At 49.6% G+C, this 17254-nt stretch overlaps 7 protein-coding genes across 7 annotated transcripts; 5 read left to right on the top strand and 2 right to left on the bottom strand.

Moving 5' to 3' along the window:
* Window positions 1-489: 489 nt before the first annotated feature.
* On the bottom strand, window positions 490-2309 carry BDQ94DRAFT_160485 (uncharacterized protein; the record flags this gene model as incomplete). The annotated part of the gene is made up of 3 exons (XM_026769225.1): window positions 490-847; window positions 1024-1134; window positions 1279-2309. 3 exons carry the CDS (start codon window positions 2307-2309, stop codon window positions 490-492), a joined length of 1500 nt encoding a protein of 499 aa, XP_026624484.1.
* Window positions 2310-3091: 782 nt separating this feature from the next.
* On the top strand, window positions 3092-5768 carry BDQ94DRAFT_180263 (uncharacterized protein; the record flags this gene model as incomplete). Its single annotated transcript, XM_026773581.1, has 7 exons — window positions 3092-3740; window positions 3774-3992; window positions 4043-4628; window positions 4679-5323; window positions 5376-5463; window positions 5521-5634; window positions 5667-5768. The coding sequence occupies 7 exons, from the start codon at window positions 3092-3094 to the stop codon at window positions 5766-5768; spliced, it is 2403 nt and encodes an 800-aa protein (XP_026624483.1).
* Window positions 5769-8510: 2742 nt separating this feature from the next.
* Window positions 8511-8884, top strand: BDQ94DRAFT_171894 (uncharacterized protein; the record flags this gene model as incomplete). The annotated part of the gene is made up of 3 exons (XM_026771850.1): window positions 8511-8676; window positions 8730-8782; window positions 8852-8884. 3 exons carry the CDS (start codon window positions 8511-8513, stop codon window positions 8882-8884), a joined length of 252 nt encoding a protein of 83 aa, XP_026624482.1.
* Window positions 8885-9338: 454 nt separating this feature from the next.
* BDQ94DRAFT_171893 (uncharacterized protein) lies at window positions 9339-9770 on the bottom strand (the record flags this gene model as incomplete). Its single annotated transcript, XM_026771849.1, has 1 exon — window positions 9339-9770. The coding sequence occupies one exon, from the start codon at window positions 9768-9770 to the stop codon at window positions 9339-9341; it is 432 nt and encodes a 143-aa protein (XP_026624481.1).
* An 834-nt stretch (window positions 9771-10604) lies between these two features.
* On the top strand, window positions 10605-11548 carry BDQ94DRAFT_171892 (uncharacterized protein; the record flags this gene model as incomplete). The annotated part of the gene is made up of 2 exons (XM_026771848.1): window positions 10605-10939; window positions 11008-11548. 2 exons carry the CDS (start codon window positions 10605-10607, stop codon window positions 11546-11548), a joined length of 876 nt encoding a protein of 291 aa, XP_026624480.1.
* Window positions 11549-11928: 380 nt separating this feature from the next.
* Window positions 11929-13363, top strand: BDQ94DRAFT_180261 (SDR family oxidoreductase; the record flags this gene model as incomplete). Its single annotated transcript, XM_026773580.1, has 4 exons — window positions 11929-12230; window positions 12283-12410; window positions 12471-12647; window positions 12710-13363. Coding segments are annotated over 4 exons (1261 nt in total), but the record flags the coding sequence as incomplete, so codon positions are not given.
* Window positions 13364-14881: 1518 nt separating this feature from the next.
* Window positions 14882-16602, top strand: BDQ94DRAFT_180259 (phosphoesterase family-domain-containing protein; the record flags this gene model as incomplete). The annotated part of the gene is made up of 4 exons (XM_026773579.1): window positions 14882-15064; window positions 15121-15265; window positions 15317-15607; window positions 15655-16602. 4 exons carry the CDS (start codon window positions 14882-14884, stop codon window positions 16443-16445), a joined length of 1410 nt encoding a protein of 469 aa, XP_026624478.1. The 3' UTR covers window positions 16446-16602.
* Between the last annotated feature and the right edge of the window lie 652 nt (window positions 16603-17254).

The raw sequence follows: 17254 nt of genomic DNA, 5'->3' as shown, positions 1-17254 counted from the left end.
GTCTCTGCGGGTGAATATTAAGGATCAAGAGAGCGGGTGGTGGTGGGGTTAACAAGGCTGAGGTTGAGATTGGTTGAGATGAGTAGGAGCAGCAGGATGCTGTGAAGACGATGCACAAGGCCTCCTCTCTCAATACTTACTTTCCACACCATAGTCGTCGCAACTTCTGGACCCCCATAAACTCGTGGGTAGTCTTCACTCGGGCCTCGAAAGCATCCGACACTCAAGTAACTCCAGGTTTCCCGCCACGATCGTAGACTTAATTTTCATCTCGACGGTATCTCTACATACAAGCATAGTAAACAACGTAACCTTCTAGATACATTTGAGATTCTATATAGATGTACGATCGTTGGGTCGAACTTGAAGGTGAACACCCACGAGGGAGCTTCAAGTCCATACCCCGATCGCAACCCCCCGGGGATTTACTTGTTCTGTTCACCACTCATCTTTCGTTGTTGTCATAGGCATGGAACAGCTACCAGGTCCTTACGTCCTGGTGGGAAACTGTCTGACCTTCAGCTCGCTGAGGTCGGTACGCATCGCCTCCAACAACCGACACACATCGTCAAGTTGTGCCTTCAAGCCATTGATCTCCTGCTGTTGCAGGAGCAACGACTCCCGGCACACGACCAGCTGGGAGCCTTGATATTTGGCAATAGACTCGAGGGCCTTGACGATGCGCTCTTGAGATGAGGATGGAATGGGTGTGAATTGCCGAATAATGTAACGCAGTAGGATTTCAAGGTCGGGACGGAGCGCCCCAACCCAAGTACCCAGCGTTCCCAGAATAGAGATGATATCTGCAGAACCCATAATGTCAAAAGCTTGAACACGTACAGAAGTACTAGCTGATAACGTTCAGAATTGAGTTCCGTGGAGAGAGGAGAGGAAAACTAAGAAGAACATTTGGGGTGGGGGGGGGGGGGGGGGGGGGGGGGCGGGGGGGGGGGGGGGGGGGGGGGGGGGGGGCATGAGGAAGATACTCGTTGGCCTTCGCCATGGGTAGTTTCCATTCTGGACAGGAGCGAGGTTCTTTCTGGACTTGGTGATTGTCCATGGGACCAGTGGGGACATTTGAAAAGGAGCTCTGAGCCTTTTATAGTGATAGAACAACCTTGCTTAGGAGCTTGGCTAGCGTAGTTTTAGGACTAGCGATGGAATAGATAGTACATAGATCCCGAGTACCTCCACATTGCCCAACGATATCGTCTCGCCATCAAGTATGATCTGTTTCGCGGTGTAGGGTCACTGGATTGATCAGAGGTTCCACAAAACAGTCGACGCACCTCCCCCGTGCTCGACATGGCGTCAGCACGCTCGTATATAGGTTCTATCATGGAATTAAAAGTAGCTTTCTTCCACTTCGGATCCTCAATATCCATTCCAGCTCCAAGGTCTAGCCATTTGGTGATTACCACTGCCTTTCCATCCCCGCCACAGTCTCGAAGGGCAATCTGGAACTCCACTCCACAATGAGAGCACCGCATATACCCCTCTGCGATGGATGCCTCATCCCAGCAGAATCCCCGTTGCCGAATGGCAGATTGGATAACATCCCCAATCTTCCCACGCCCAGCACTTAGCCAGTTGCAAACACTCAACTTGGCGAGTACTGAAATAAGAACGTCGAGGTCGTGATCCGAGACCATTTCTAGATCATGAAAGAGAACCCAATGATGTATTTGCAGCACTAGGGATGGGATTTGGCGGGCTCCGGCAGGTGTACAGACGCGTCCTTCAACTGATAGCAGTGTCGTTATTGCGGGTTGTTGAGGATAATCAACCACCTCGGTGTAGGCCAAGGACTCTGCGTTGATGCCGTATCGGCCGCCACATTTGTAGTTCTGCAGGACAGCGGCCAGGTGGCAGTGACGGAAGTCGTAATGGGTGGGTAGGCAGTGGACAGATACTATCCACCTAATCCAAGGTTGTGGACCATTTCCATGTAATATTCCCAGGTCTGGGCACGCATGGTGAAGAATTCTAGAACTTGCTGGATGGAGGACGTCAGTGATAGGATGCAACTTGGCGCAGTAGTGGCAGCAGAACATTCGGGGTGAGTCTCGGATTAGCCTTGTCAGGACTAAAAGCGCTAGGGACCTGTCTCGGGTTTGCTTGAGGTCGTAAAAGCTTGTTGTGAAATGGTTCAGTGTTCGGCTGCATAGCCTGAGGCAGATAATGTCAGCGGTTGTGAGGAAGTTATTGATGTGGAGTAATAGTTCGCGAGGAAGGAGTTCCAGGTTCGAAAGCTGCTTTTCGCGTGGGTTTTGTGAAAACAGACGAACGATGCAGTCTATTATGGTCATCTTGAAAGTGCAGAGTGGTTGTACAAGAAAGGTTAGAAAATTTTTGGGTGTAACAGTTCCTGGACCGTCATGTCATCGGCGTAGGCGGAACATAACCCACGGTACCTACACGTGGTCTCCTGCCTATTTCTCGCAATTTGGAAACTGCGCTAGATCTCAAAGGGGTGCGAGGAATCTTGTTCTTCTTGCCTAGAGACAAAAACGCAAACAACATAAACGGTTTCCTTGTGGTCGCATACCCGACTAGTCCATTCCCAGCGTGGTTCAATCATGACTTGCGTAGATATTATATAGGTGAGTCATAGTATTCAGGTGTATATGCTACCGAGCAGGCAAATACAGGTGAGAAAAGTGGGAATATAAGGGCTCTACTCGGGGTGGAAGGTGAAGGTTACGTCGGACAAGACTGATTAGGTGCTTACTAGCGATTCATAGGAAGCGAAGCGAGCACGAAGATGACTGGCCTTCCCCTTCCAGCCTGATCTCGTTACTTGCCAAGCCAGTCGGCATTTCCGAGGGTGTCAAATCCACTCAGGGTGTGCTGGACCCGCCAAATAAGATTCGCTAAAGCCACAGCCTCGCCAACCCGTCCCTGAGTGATCCACTCAGCTGAGAGAGGCTCATCCGCGCATCCTGGCCGAAGTTTATGCTCCAGAACACCGGACTCTTTTGGGACTCAGCGACGTGAGGCTTGTAAATCATAAGAGTAGATAGACCCTGCATATCCGTCCCCAGTCTCTTTTTCTTTCTTGTGTAACTGACTCTAATAGTCAAGTCACATCATGGGGTCCGATGACACCGCTTTACGCGGAGAATATATTCCGTTTCAGACTATGAACGATGATGACAATTCGGCCGATTATTCACATAGAACGTCCCGCCCCTTATCCCGAAGCCTGAAGCACCTGGTCCCGATTGTTCTACTATATTGTTCGCTCCTCATCTTCTCATGGACCGTGACGTGCATTCTTACCCACCGGCCTCTCCTCTATCACCATTCAACGCCGACATGGGAAAGCGCGCGACAGCTGACCTGCGCGTCTCAAACGGTCCTGGGCGTCACCGACTCGGACGCAACAGCAACATTTTCTTGCAGTCAAAGGGAAGTGACCAAGGTCACCCTCACCGCTGCGGTTATTGCTGCTACACGCCGCTGGAGGTTGGCCGCTCGGGTCATCAACTCCGTCATGGCGGTCCTAACCATCCCGTTCTCTTCGTTTATTGCCGCCCGCGCCGCTATAGTTTACGGCCAGGCTGCTGGGAATAAACGGACATTCAGTCTTCGGAAACTACTTGCGGTGGCTGATCGAGGATGGTGGAATCCCTTCATCCTTGCCCGACTGTTTTCTGCTGGGGGTCGGCGGCGGTTGGGCAGTCCGCTCCTGTACTATGCATTTCTTGTTTGCGCTTTAGGTATGAGACATGATGATAGTATGTGGGCCTTGCTGATAAAAAATTGCTTAGGTGGTCTAAATTGGCCGTTACAGCAACTGCTCGTGTCTGAAGTCACCATCTTGGTAGAGAGTTTACCATCCAAGGTCACGCCGCTGGTTTCTGACGCCGACATCACCGGCTTGTCTCAAGTGAAGTCAATCGAGACGGTTGGGGATACTAGGGCATTGATCCACTACGCTACTCAGTACGACTCTCAGCCTAATATCTGGCGGACACCTGACTCGATCTGTAATGCATCTATGAGCTGGGCATATTTTGTGTGGGTAACTCGGACCAAGCCGGAACTGCTACGCATTTCAATTCCCTCCGCGGCAACAGTTCATTTGTCTCCATCCCTGTCAATTCCGCCACGACGGGAATAATCAGCAATCATGCCTTTCGATTTAATACGTCAGTTGCCTCAGAAGAAGTGTCAGAAGAGGCCTATCCCGACAACTGCGGCGGACCAGGGTCTTTTTCTGCCTCAACGCTTGCCAATTTGTCGGCTTTGGATGCTTCCTACGGTGTCCCGAGCTCTGCCAACGGCATGATGGAGGTAAAGATGTGCGCGCTGGGCGATCTGCAGACTTTCCCGTGGAACCTCACCCGGAACCGCCAGGATATCGCGGAGGAAGCATACATTTACTTCAATTCAGTGGCCATGAGCTTCCTCACCAACGGATCCCGGATAGCCAGCTGGACACAGCGCATTCGTGCGAATACGACGGCGGGTTATTTCATGCTCCCCAATTATATGAACAACTACCAGACAGGGCCCTTGTTAGAGACATTCGATCTTGCAACTAGTTTTGATCCGGAGAATGTCATTGTGGATCAGAAGGAGAGTACGGATGTGCGAGCTTTGGATAACTCACATGTTCTGGGGTAAAGACCCACAATTATTTTTGTCGTGATGATCTTCTTACATGGCTTAGATATGGTTATCCCGACCCCACCCCCGTCACTTCACCAGCTCTTGGCCCTTTGCTCACAGCCACCAAGGCCCTCTTTGGCCCGTCCACCTTCTTCGCCAATCGCGCCAACTCAACACCTACTCTACCGAACATCACTTCCTTGTCGTTAGACGAGTGTTCCGAGCCGATTCCATTTACATACCTCTCCAACACCGACACCGAAGATACTACCTCCTGGCGATACGCGGCTCTTAAGCCCTGTGCCTCGGACACCAACTCCACCTTCTTCAACGACCTGGCCGCCTGGCTTGGTCAGCTCTTTGCGAACTATGACGACCCTCAGACAACGTCTGTCTTCACCCAAGGAGCCTTCTTTGCCAACAAGGCCAATCTGGGCCGCGCCTCCACTCAACAGGCTTACCGTCGGATCCTCCTTAAGGATGACGGAACCTCTGTCGAGATTTTTGCGATTCGACCATGGGCGATCGCATTCCTTTCTACCGTCATCGGCCTGCATCTTGTCGGACTCGTGATTTTGGCCTTCTATGCGGGATTGCACCCGACGTGGACGGAGTCCTATGATGCGTTTGCCATGCTGAGGATTGGGGCGCAGCTAGCAGAGCGGAAGGATGTGCGAGCTCAAATGCCGCTGCTGGGGAATGCGCAGTAAGTTGCTTGCTAATTAATGGTAATTAGCGACTAACACGAGTGCCTCTAGGATGGAAGATACTGCCATCTTGGACTGTACGAACGGAATCATTGGGGAGGATATCGGTGCAGTGGAGACTGAGAATGTCGGCCGCCTGGTAGTTGGTGGACAGGGAGAGGTGAAAAAGGGCAAACGCTACCTCGTGTTTCAGTAGCCATGCTCCACTGTGTGGAATTCATTCTCTCTCCCAATATGCAGCATATTCTCAACGACAGCTTTAGCCAACCACTATGGGTGCGCTGATCAACGAAGCCGCGTATCAGTTTGTGTATGTGACACAACTATGCTTGCGTGGCCCAGTCATCCATGCAGCAACCTGGACGTCATCATGTCCCTTGGCTCTCACCAGAACGGCCGGAGACAGGCAGTGAGTTGCTTCATTCATGCGCCACCACGCATTGAAACCGAAATCCCTCCAGGGATCGCATCACATGCACCAAATGTCGACAGACTTTCGGAAGAATCTGACTAGGCCCATTGTCCGACTGCCGCATCCGCAGTATATTATCACGTCAGGGGAGGAATCAATACCGGGAAGCTATTGATAAAAAGGAGTCAGTAGAGCATCAAAGGTTTTCTCAAACTTTCATATAGACATGTTCAATAGAAGCATATCTCCATCTCAAACCGCACGCCATTGATGTGATGCTCTAGAAACAGGCAGATTCATTGTGCCATGCATTGGTCGCATATGATTTGCTTTCCCATCATTGACTATTCTTCTAAATCCGAAGTATTTCACACGATCGCTCATTGACTAACCATTACTACTCCTCCACACTAGCGCTTACACCTACCCCGATCTAGTTTATCAATTCACACCCATCACCTCCCCTGGGTCCTTCGCTTCTCCGTCCGTGCATAATCCTTTTCGTCGAGTTCCTTCTTCGTTGATCTTCCTCCTCATGCTAAACGTGAACGATAGACAAATACCAATATTCTTTTCCCTCTCATGCGCAGCAGAAAAAAGAGAAAAAAGAGAAATAATAATAATAATAATAATAATAATAATAGTAATGATAATAATGGAGAAAAGGGACAGGAAAAAGTAAAGAAAAAGAAGAAAAGCATGAAAAGATAAATGCACGCCCCAAAGGGCAAGGAAACCAAGCAAGACAGAACTGAGTTCTGGCCCCCACGGCCCACCGCATGTTCTCCACAGGGCCTTAAACTCTGCACCGCCGCAACATCGGTCTTTACAGCTGGTCCTACTCCGTATCCGAGCTCCGTTTCCCCGTGCCAACTTATCCCTGATCGGCAGAAGATGAAACAACTTCCCAACCAGTTCTAGCTCTACCACAGCCACACCTGATGTATCCAGGCTTACTGTACTGCATGAAAAGAATACACAGCCTCAATGCCTATTCTGCTTTTGTTCATCTTTCTCAAAGCCATTTGCTATTAGAATATTGCCCCGTAACATTATCCTCATGCAACAGCATTCCCCTGCATCATGTGCTTTCGTCCAACTAGTCCTTCGCCTACAGCACATATCATGACGTTCTCAAGTCAATATGTAACTATGTGAAGTACCAAAAGCTGATGTAAGCAGTGACGGCGGCTATACCATTGAGATATTCCCACCTGAAGAAAATCAAGGTGAAGCTGCAGATCGGTTCATCATATGATATGGGACGCCTTTTGGTAGAATCCACTTCGTCTTCGGGAAGCACTTCGAGGACTATTTGTGTCAGAGTCTGTCATAGGTTCTCACTGGAAGAGACATGACTTGATTGTATGGCACATTCTCGCCCGCTATTTTGAAGGATGGGTAGCCCTTGCATGATGCTGATGGTTGCACATGATAAGCATGTGTCTTTGGTTACATCTGTCTGTTGCCTCTCAAGCGGGGTTGAAGGTCAATAAGGAAACGACAACCGACGCCACTGTGTTGGGAAAGCCATACGACGCTACCACCTGTGACACGCGGCTCCAAGACGTAGAAGTCAAGGTTCGATATGTGAGGGGCTAATAGTGATTCTTCACTAACTTCATAGGTGACACTTCATTGTCCAATCATGGCAACCACGGGATTTCAGACAATCATAATACCAAACGGTTGGTGGAAGGACATGCTGGACAGAGTATCCGTAAAGGAGTCTTAAGTGGGCTGCGTGATGTGAACCGAGTCAAGTCTTTATTGAACCAAGATGACATACGCGGAGGTCATCCGCCAACAGGTTCTTCGATCAGGCTAGCATTGTACGTCCCAGAAATAAGGCAGTCAGTATCCGTACCTAAGCAGGCGTATCCTTATGCTCGTGATAACCTTTTACGACCATCTGCAAGGGGTAGGACGCACCCCGCTCTTCGCCAGCGGGGTTGGAATGCAGCAAACGTTGTTTCTCTTGCCCTCGCATAATGCTTTTGTCCGAAATATTTCGGTATGACTCACATGAAGAGTATAGTGAGGCTGTGTATATGGCGAGATGAAAGTACTGACTAGTGAACGGGTAGGGAAAATGTAAAGGACTGCAAATGGACGTCAAATACCTGCCATAGATGTGTTAAGATCTTGCTTGGAATGTCCATACCACCTTATACATATTCATTGGCAAGTTGCTATATCATGCTAAACAGCCTGATTCACGCTTGCCATGGGTGTATGTCTGTTCTTTAGACTCTTCCAAAACATCTACCGTGATAATAGACTAGTCTATATTCGTTCTGCAAGAGATCAAGGTTTTGAAGGTAGCACAAGGTAGGGTTTGCGAATAGTGTCTGTAGGTCATCCTGCATGAAAAGCGCTTCAGGGCAATCTAGGCCTTCCTCAGCATCTTAATACCCCGGAGTGTAGTCGAAGTTGGGTCAGTTGACAAGATACATGGCGATAGCCAACGCAAATATAGACTGTATCAAGCTGATGTTTTGCGGAATGTCCCCCACATGGCGCCTGCAATGAGGGGCTAGATGGTCTATCCAATTACTGGATCAACATTATGTCTCAAGTATGCAAATGAAATAACAAATTCAATTATCAAGTGAGAAATATCTTCCGAATTAGGACCGAACCCAAGGCTGAAAGGGATATATAAACCATCGAAAATCCCATTCTTCCTCCTGAAGTTTTCTATCATCCCAAGACACTGTCTGAATCTTCCACATTGTTACATCTCAAGAGATACAAAATTCTGATCTGCCACAATGAACTTCACTCATATCCTTGCCGTTCTCGCGACCATCGGTCTTGCCAGTGCTGCACCAGCCAATAGTGATCCATCGCAGTGCACTACGGCTCAGGCCAACTCTTGCTGCACCAGCTTGACCAACGGCATCTTGAACGTGAACGTGCTTCCAGCACTTTGTGTCCGTAAGTAATCAAACTATCCTGTGGAATGTTCGCCTTTGCTAAGAATCATCCAGCCCTCGTTGGAAACTGCAACAACCAGGCCGCTTGCTGCGAGACTAATGGAATTGTAAGTAACATGATAGCAGTTCTTCTTGTTCTTTCTTTTTGCAGCGAGATACTCATGGGTTGCTCACAGGGTCTTCTGAACTGCCTTACCGTCCAGGTCTAGTTGATAAGATGGTTGGATACGACCATCCGTCAACATGCGGCCTACATTGATGTGATTGGGCATTTGTTTTCCTTATTGCTTTGAAGGAAGTTATGAGCACGATGCATCGTTGTATGGATACACTCTTTTGACACGTAACTGGGCCCAGACCAATATCTGAATATAAGCTATATTCATCGATCAACGATCCAGAAACCTATATGCTTGGTTCATACGTATACTTCCAGATCCAGTAGCCTGTATGGGAGACTTTTACTATAAATTCACTGTCTCTCATTTGTCGCAAGTATCCAGCTTCAAATTTTCGCTTACTACACAGCTACCATTGTTGAACAGGGTAATTTGATGTGCTTTAAATTAGGTGAAATACGGCCGAAGAATAATAGTACCTATCAACATAAAAGAGGGAAAAAGGCAATGTTTCATCACTGATGGTAACTGATACTCGGGCTTTTCAATTATCCCACTTTGACGATGACACGACCCCACCATCCACGAGAATGTCATTCCCTGTAATGAAAGACGATTTGGGACTAGCCAAGAATGCCACAGCATTCACAACATCCTGCGGCGTGCCCACACGACCCACAGGACTCATGGCAATAAACTTCCCAGCTGGACCATTGATTTCTTGCCTCCCAGCGCTTGTAGAGATAACCCCGGGACTAACAGAATTGACTCTCCCCCCAACGCGTCCCCACGCTTTAGCTGAAGCCTGAACGCGAAGTATATTTCCGCGCTTCGACAGACCATACGCCCGTGGCGGTCCATGAGGATCAGCCGAATCGATCTTCAGAGCAAGGTGCTCTAGCAATTGATCCCTGGGCGCTCTCGCAAGATGACGCTCTAACTCCGCTGGCAAGCCTGATCCCATGTGACCGGCCATACTGGCTATGCAGATCATACTCATTCCAGACTGCGCCACCTCTAAGAAAGCATCAATAGCATTTTGCAGTGCCGAGAAGATCGACTTCAAGGATCTTTTGTGCACTACCTGCGGATGGTGACAGCCCGGCTGTGTGGATGACTGCTTCGATGGGGCCCTGCGATGCAGCAGCGTGTGCAAAGCAGCTCACAGATGCATAGTCGGATACATCCACTCGGAATGTTTCTACATTGTAACCCTCGTCTGTCAAGGTTTCCTGGGCCTTGGAGAGAATCTCATTGGAGAAGTCGGCGATACATAGTCGGCGGCCAGCACCAAGGCGTCAAGCGATGACCAAGCCCATGCCTCCGCATCCGATGACGGCAATAGTTTTTGTGGACATAATTTGGGTGCGATGCGTACCTTGTAATGGATAGAAACGCGATGGTGCGGTAGCTTAGATTTCGACTGCTTTATATGCATGTGCTGGATGTGGGTTCAGATTACGAATTTAGAGACACGGCTACCCTGTGGAGAATACTTGTTTTCCTGGCATGGTCTTCAATACCTGATGCTGAATACTGTACTGTTCAGACGAGTGGACCCTCCATATTCGCAACCGAAAGCCTTCATAGGCACGCATCTTTAGTGCCGATCATCAATCCTGGATCCGAAGCCGAATACGAACCCGAGCTCCTTTCATAACCGGAACAAACTAATCCATCTGATTTTATCCACCTGTTGCATAATAGAACTGCATAAATATCTCCATCCGACATGTTTCCGTCTCAATTTCCAAGATTCTCTCATCAAGGAAATTCTCCTCTTCTTTCTATGACACTTTCTCGTTTAAATATGACTGCAACTGAATCCAATCTTCAATCCTCGGTCGGAGTTGGGCGCGATATCGCGACAACACTGAACTACATAATCCCGCCTGGCCGTGACGGGTTGAAAGCAATCGATGCCGGTATACCCGATGCCGAACGGCGCAATGCTAAACGCGAGGGTATCACGGATGTGAGAGACGTTGTGATCAAAGATATCCGCGGTAGAGAACACGAATTCACCTTGGATGTCCAAGGCTTCCAATATGTCAAACATGAGATTACTGGGGTCACGAATTGGCATGACCCAGCTCAAATAAAGCAAATCATTCAGCCCGCTACGGAAGAGCTAGTTAAGCGACTGTGAGTGCCTCACCCAAACCTCAAAGTAAGCGGGCAAATGAACTTTGTTTCTCTGACCATATTTACAGAACTGGCGCATCCGAAGTCGTTGTGTACCTCACTCGAACCAGATTCGAGGGTAATAAAAACGGAGACCAAATGAGTACCATGAATTCTCCATCGCATGGTGTTCACTCAGACATGACGCAGGCATCTTGTAGAACTGTATTGAAGGATGTCTTGAGTGAAGCTGAGATCGAGCGACTCCTGAGCTATCCCTATGTCGTCGTCAATGCCTGGAGGCCAATCAATACAGTTCGGAGAGATCCTCTTGCATTGTGTGATTGGCGATCCGTTGACCCTGCGTCAGACATTGTCCCAGATCGCAGAATTGTTTCCGGCGATGTAGTCGAATTTGGGTTGCCCGTCTACAACGAAAAGCATGATTGGTATTATCTGAGCGAACAGCAGCCGGATGAGCCGCTCATCTTCAAGCAGCTGGGCAGTGATGTTGCATCTAGCGTGACACTGCTTCACTCTGCGTTCGTCGATCCAGAGCATATCAACGGACCCCCACGGGAGAGTATCGAGATGAAATGCTTTGCGTTTTTCACTGAGCGGACTTCTTAAGCTTTCGGTTAGTTGGATTGTCTTTTGTCGGATAGTTGTGAGAACCCGATCATCAATATGTTTCCGGGATCTAGATCCCGTCCACGACTACACATGCCGATCTAGCAAATCATAGACCGTAGCATGTGGCTCAATCTTCGCCTGCAGAAACGGTATAGAAAATCCAAATTCGGAGATTTGCAATCTATATATGCACTGCCCATCAGCCCTCACGCCATGCAGTAGTGGATCACAAGCTAAACCCGTTTCGGATCCCGACCATCCGCAATCATTTTGGGTTCCCGACGCAACCTTCTACTTAAGAAAGCCACGAACTCGTCTGCCCTACTTTGGAAAAGATACAAACAATATTAATCAAAAGCAGCTTTCCATTACTCCAGAATGTCACCAAACACTCCCGGCCATGCGATTGTTTACGGCGCTTCGGGTTTAATTGGCTGGGCGCTAATAAACCAGCTCTTAAGTCCGTACCCTGTCGCTGATACATTCAAAAAGGTCACGGCTGTCACGAACAGACCACTCGTTCACTCGGACACTTACTGGCCAGAGGAGGAGTCTCACCGGCCCCGGCTTCAATTGGCTTCGGGCGTTGATCTTCGCAGCTGGGATCGGGATAGACTGGTGGAGTGGTTGAGGCAGGTTGTTGAGGATAGTCAGGGCGTGACTCATGTCTATTACTTGGGTATAGTTATGTCTAGAGTGGTTGACGAATAGAGTTTACTTACAATGAGTAGTCTTCACCGCTATGGACGACGACCTGGAAGAAGTCGCTACCAACCGACGGATGCTGCAGAAGGTCATTGATGCTCATAACCTAATCAGTCCCAACTTACAGTTCGTCTCCTTTGTGGGTGGGACACGGGTAAGCATGGTCTATCTATGCAACTTGTAGAAGAAACACTTTTGACCAGATATCGACCAGGGATACGGCATCTATTCTCCCGGCGGGACATTCACCCCACCGCTACACGAAGAATTGGTTAACAACCTCCCTCCAGACTACGCCAAGACTGTCGTTTATCCCGCATATCGCGAGATACTCAATACATCCAGCCATGGAAGGAACTGGACCTGGTGTGAAGTGTGTCCGGATGCAATTGTTAGTTTCTCCCTCACCTTCATCCTGACGAATGCAACAATTAACCGTAACCGTAATAACAGGTTGGTTTCACCCCCAATGGATCGCAATTCAGTCTGGCATTGCACTGGGCGCAATACTTATCCCTATATGCCTACAACAATGGCATCGGACCACATACTCAGGGAAGCGCCAAGCCAGCTGTGGAGGTCCCGTTCCCAGGATCCATAGCAGGCGCTACGTCGTTATTTACTCCCGTATCCAGTAACCGACTTGCGCGATTCATGATATTCGCATCTTTACATCCAGAGACGTGCGGGGGTGGTCGGCTGTTCAATGTCGCTGACCAGCCGACACCTTGTACGTACGGATCACTGTGGCCTCGGCTGGCGGAATGGTTTGGTCTCGTGGGCGTGCCGCCTGTTGACCCTGCTCCAGAAGGCGAGCATAATAAGCTAAAAGTTGGGGAAGTCCCTGAGCGGGCTTCAACACTCGCGCCTGGAGAGTATATAACTAAATATCGGGAAATCTTTACCCGTTATGGATGTCCGAAAGCTGTTACTGGCGGGGTCGGAGTGGGGTATCGCCAGTTGGATAGTGTCGGGTATTGGTTAACTTTTGATCGGCAGTTGAGTCTGGAAAGGCTTCAGGAGACTGGCTTTGAGGGGGATAAGGATCCGGTAGAGGGCTGGTTGGAGAGTTTTGCGATGTTTCGCAGGGCGGGGTTGATTCTGTGATGTTGTGCCGAGGATATATACACGGCTTGTTGAAGGGGTTGGGGGATTGTAAAAGGAGCGTTTGCTAGTAATTTTATACTAAAAGTATAAGACTGTAGTATAAGCACTGAGTTTGCTTATATATAAAGCCGTATTTTTTGACGTGAGTCGAAAAGGATGTGAACAGGCTTTGGGGATATCTCGTGCAGATTGCTATCGTTTTTGGTGCCTCAGGCATAGATAGCCTCAAGTGGGGGTGGCAGGCACAATCAACAGGAACAACGAGGCCAAGAACGCTATGGTCTGGGCATAGATATTGTTAAGAATGGTGATAAGAGATTGGCAACTGCGATAAGACGACCAATTTGGGGACCGGAATGAAGGGTTGCCTATGCAGTGTAGGTCTTCTTTGAAGCACAACAGCTGAGCTTCCTGAGAACCCGCTTGGAGAGATGTCTTTGTTTCCATACCCATTTGTCATGCGAACAGATGGCACGAGGAGCAATCCCCAATAGGGAGTGCGCACGCGACAGCATGCCTTGAGTTCGATCTGCGATATGCTAGTGCTAAACTGCCCTAGCCGTTCTTGCTCGGGTTCCGCTTAAGCCCGGTGATATTGTCAACATAGTGGGCCTGGGTCGGACTCAATTCTTTCCAATGCCCGAAGACAAAGGCTTGATCAAGTGTATTCAAGCTGAAGCTGGTTAAAGTCTCCGCTGTGCGCAGACGTTTGTAGGATGTCCATGTAGATCCAGTTTCCGAGGGTATTCGAAGCAGTCTATGCTACCTTATCGGGAAATGCAGTAGATGCCGAGATGTTAGTGCAGAAACCAGTCACATGTGCATATCTGTTAACCACTTGGTTTAAGGCAACAGACGGAAGGATCGAGTCCCTCGATACTACTCTCATTGACTAACAACATCCCCGGAGTCCGCCGGAATGCGACCGGGCTGATTGAGGGTATCAGCCTTCCGTCTTTGCGCGTTTTATCTCCGCCAGATGAGAGTGGCGGGCACGTGGGATAAGCCGGGCCACATCCACCGGTCCGCGAAGCTTAGCAAGCTTGGTAGAAGGTGAATCCCACAAGGCTGTCTCATTCTGGGTTGAATGGACTGTATAACTGCGCAAGTCATTCGACGTCAAACAGGCACGCCCAGGGGACAGCCATTGTGATTGGGTAGGGAAGAAGGGGTGATGCTTGAAGCCCCGAAATTGAAGCCCCGAAAGGTGGTGCAGAGAGACTCCACCAGTAGACCCAACCGGAGTGGATCAATGGATCATGCACCCGCTTGGTTATCCAAGGATTGTCACTCGCTCCTCCTGCCGGCAGGAACGTGAAGTCAACCCCATTTCTGACTGGTCCGCGGGGTTCATGTACAGTACTAGTCCGTCCCTGGTAGTAGTATGCTTCCACGGTCGCATCGGCCGATATGCCTCCCAGTAGGCACGAGACACTCCAGGATAAAAGGACGGCATGCCCTGCAACTTGCTTGAATATCCAGGCACCTTCTTCTCACTGCTGCTGAGCACCTCTTTCAATGGCTTCTGTGACTGCGCTTCTCACTCTGGCCGGGCTGGCCGCCGGTGCCACCATCACCACCTCGGAGCCTCCGCTCGCCGCTATCCAGAGGGCTCAGGCGACCACGGTGCCCCAAACCTGGACCTCGAATGTCACGGGCAAGTCTTTCGATCGTTTCTATCAGATCTGGCTGGAGAATGTCGTAAGTATTCCGTGTGTCCTCCAAGGATTGGTCGCGATACTCAACGTTAATGATAGGATTATGTCAATGCTGCCAATGACACCAACCAGCAGTGGCTGGCTAGCAAGGGTATCACTCTAGTCAACTACTATGGCGTTGGCCACACCTCGCAGCCCAACTACTGCGCTTCTGTCAGCGGTGACAACTATGGAATGGACAATGGTAAGGCTAATGCATCCTGGCAGCCGACCCCATGCTAATTCTCCCCTGCAGACAACTTCCATGACATTCCTTCCAATGTCTCGACCCTGGCGGACCTTCTCAACCCCAAGGGTATCTCCTGGGCACACTACCAGGAGCACCTACCCTACCCCGGTTTCCAAGGGTACAATTACTCTAACCAGAAAACTGGCGCAAATGACTACATGCGCAAGCACGACCCATTGGTCATGTTTGACAAGATCTCCAGCAATGACACCGCTTTGCGCCTCATCAAGAACTTTACTAGCTTTGAGGAGGATATGAAGAACAAAGTGCTCCCTCAGTGGGCCTTTATCACTCCTAGTACGCCTTCCCATGCCTCAATATATCGAACCTACTAACGTAGTCAGACATGACCAACGACGCTCACGATACCAACATCACCTACGGATCCAAGTGGCTGCGCAGCTTTGTTGAGCCTCTCATGAACAACACCTACTTCTGGGATAACACTCTGCTGCTGTTGACCTTCGATGAGACCGAGACCTACGGTGTCCCTGAATCGGAGATCTACAACGACCGCAACCGCGTCTTCAGCATTCTGCTCGGTGGTGCTGTCCCTGAGCACCTCATCGGGACCAAGGATGAGACCGTCTACACTCACTACTCTACCCTGGCCACCGTCGAGGCGAACTGGGGCCTTCCTTCCCTGGGTCGCTGGGACTGCGGTGCCAACATTTTCAGCTTCGTTGCTGACAAGGTCGGCTACACGAACTGGGACGTGGACCCTACCCACCTCTACATCAACCAGTCTCTGCCCGGTCCCTTGGAGCAGTGGGGCTACTCCAAGTACCGTGCTAACTGGCCCATCCCTACCACCAACGACACTTGCTCTGCCGGTAACGGTATCTTGCAGTCCGTCATTGACGCCTACAAGGGCCAGAACCCAACCTACAACTACACTGCTCCCTTCCCGTACGATGCTTCGTACGGCCTGGATGTGAACATTCCCTACAGCCGCAACGGCACTACCTACGTGTCTGGTGTCAATACCACCGGTGTTGTAGGCTATGATACCAACACCACTACCTCCTCCAGCTCGGCATCCTCTTCCGCTGCCGTCAGCGCTGGCTCTGCCATGACCATGCCTGCTGCTGGCTCAGTGGCTGCCATTTTTGCTGCTGTCGTGGCTTTCTTGTGAATGGTTTGTGTGATGTGGTGATGATTACGCGCATGCCTGCCGGCAAAAATGTTTATGTTATTACTTCGATGATTTATACCACTCCTGCCACGAACCATGAGTGATGTTAGATGTCATCTCTGAATGATGATATGACCCAATGCTATGTATATACGCTACTATGTAATGGTCGCCCGCAATTAGCTTTCGTAGTTACATTCATTATTTACATATCTGAAAAATACCGAACCGCCAAAAGTACACAATGCAATCAAGATATACAGCAAAAGAAAATATGAAGTACCAGCACTGAGATCCACACTACTGACTCAAACACTATGGGACGCCTAATCCAACATACGCGAGGGGTGATAGCCGCCATATCCATAGTAAACAGAACTAAGCAAAAGTCCAGATCTTGTGTCCCCTTCGACTACCAATCGGAACAATAGGAATTGACTATTAGCCTGCAACTGTCTGCACCATCATGCAACCCCTCTCGTTGTGATTGCTCCTGTTTTACATTCCCCGAGACATGCTTATCTAGTTGCAAGCCACCTATAACCCACCTGCATGAAGGGTGCAGAAACACGAACAGTGGCGTGGTAGCACACTCTCTGCAGTACTCGATGCCAATATTTCCACCAGCTGAACTACAATCTCCTCGTCAGAATTAATATATAACCATCACCAATACCCCTTACATCCCAACCCAGCAACTACAGCAATACTTACACCTCTCCTCCACAACCCCACAACTCCACCCCATCATGTCGAAACTCTCCGCCATCCCCAAGGTACTTCCCCTTATACACAACCAACCAACCCCC

The sequence above is a fragment of the Aspergillus welwitschiae genome, assembly GCF_003344945.1.
Source record: "Aspergillus welwitschiae strain CBS 139.54b unplaced genomic scaffold BDQ94scaffold_23, whole genome shotgun sequence".
NCBI classification, from domain to species: Eukaryota; Fungi; Ascomycota; class Eurotiomycetes; order Eurotiales; family Aspergillaceae; genus Aspergillus; species Aspergillus welwitschiae.
Note: the sequence above shows the minus strand (reverse complement) of the source record. Positions and strands in the feature narration are given on the sequence as shown.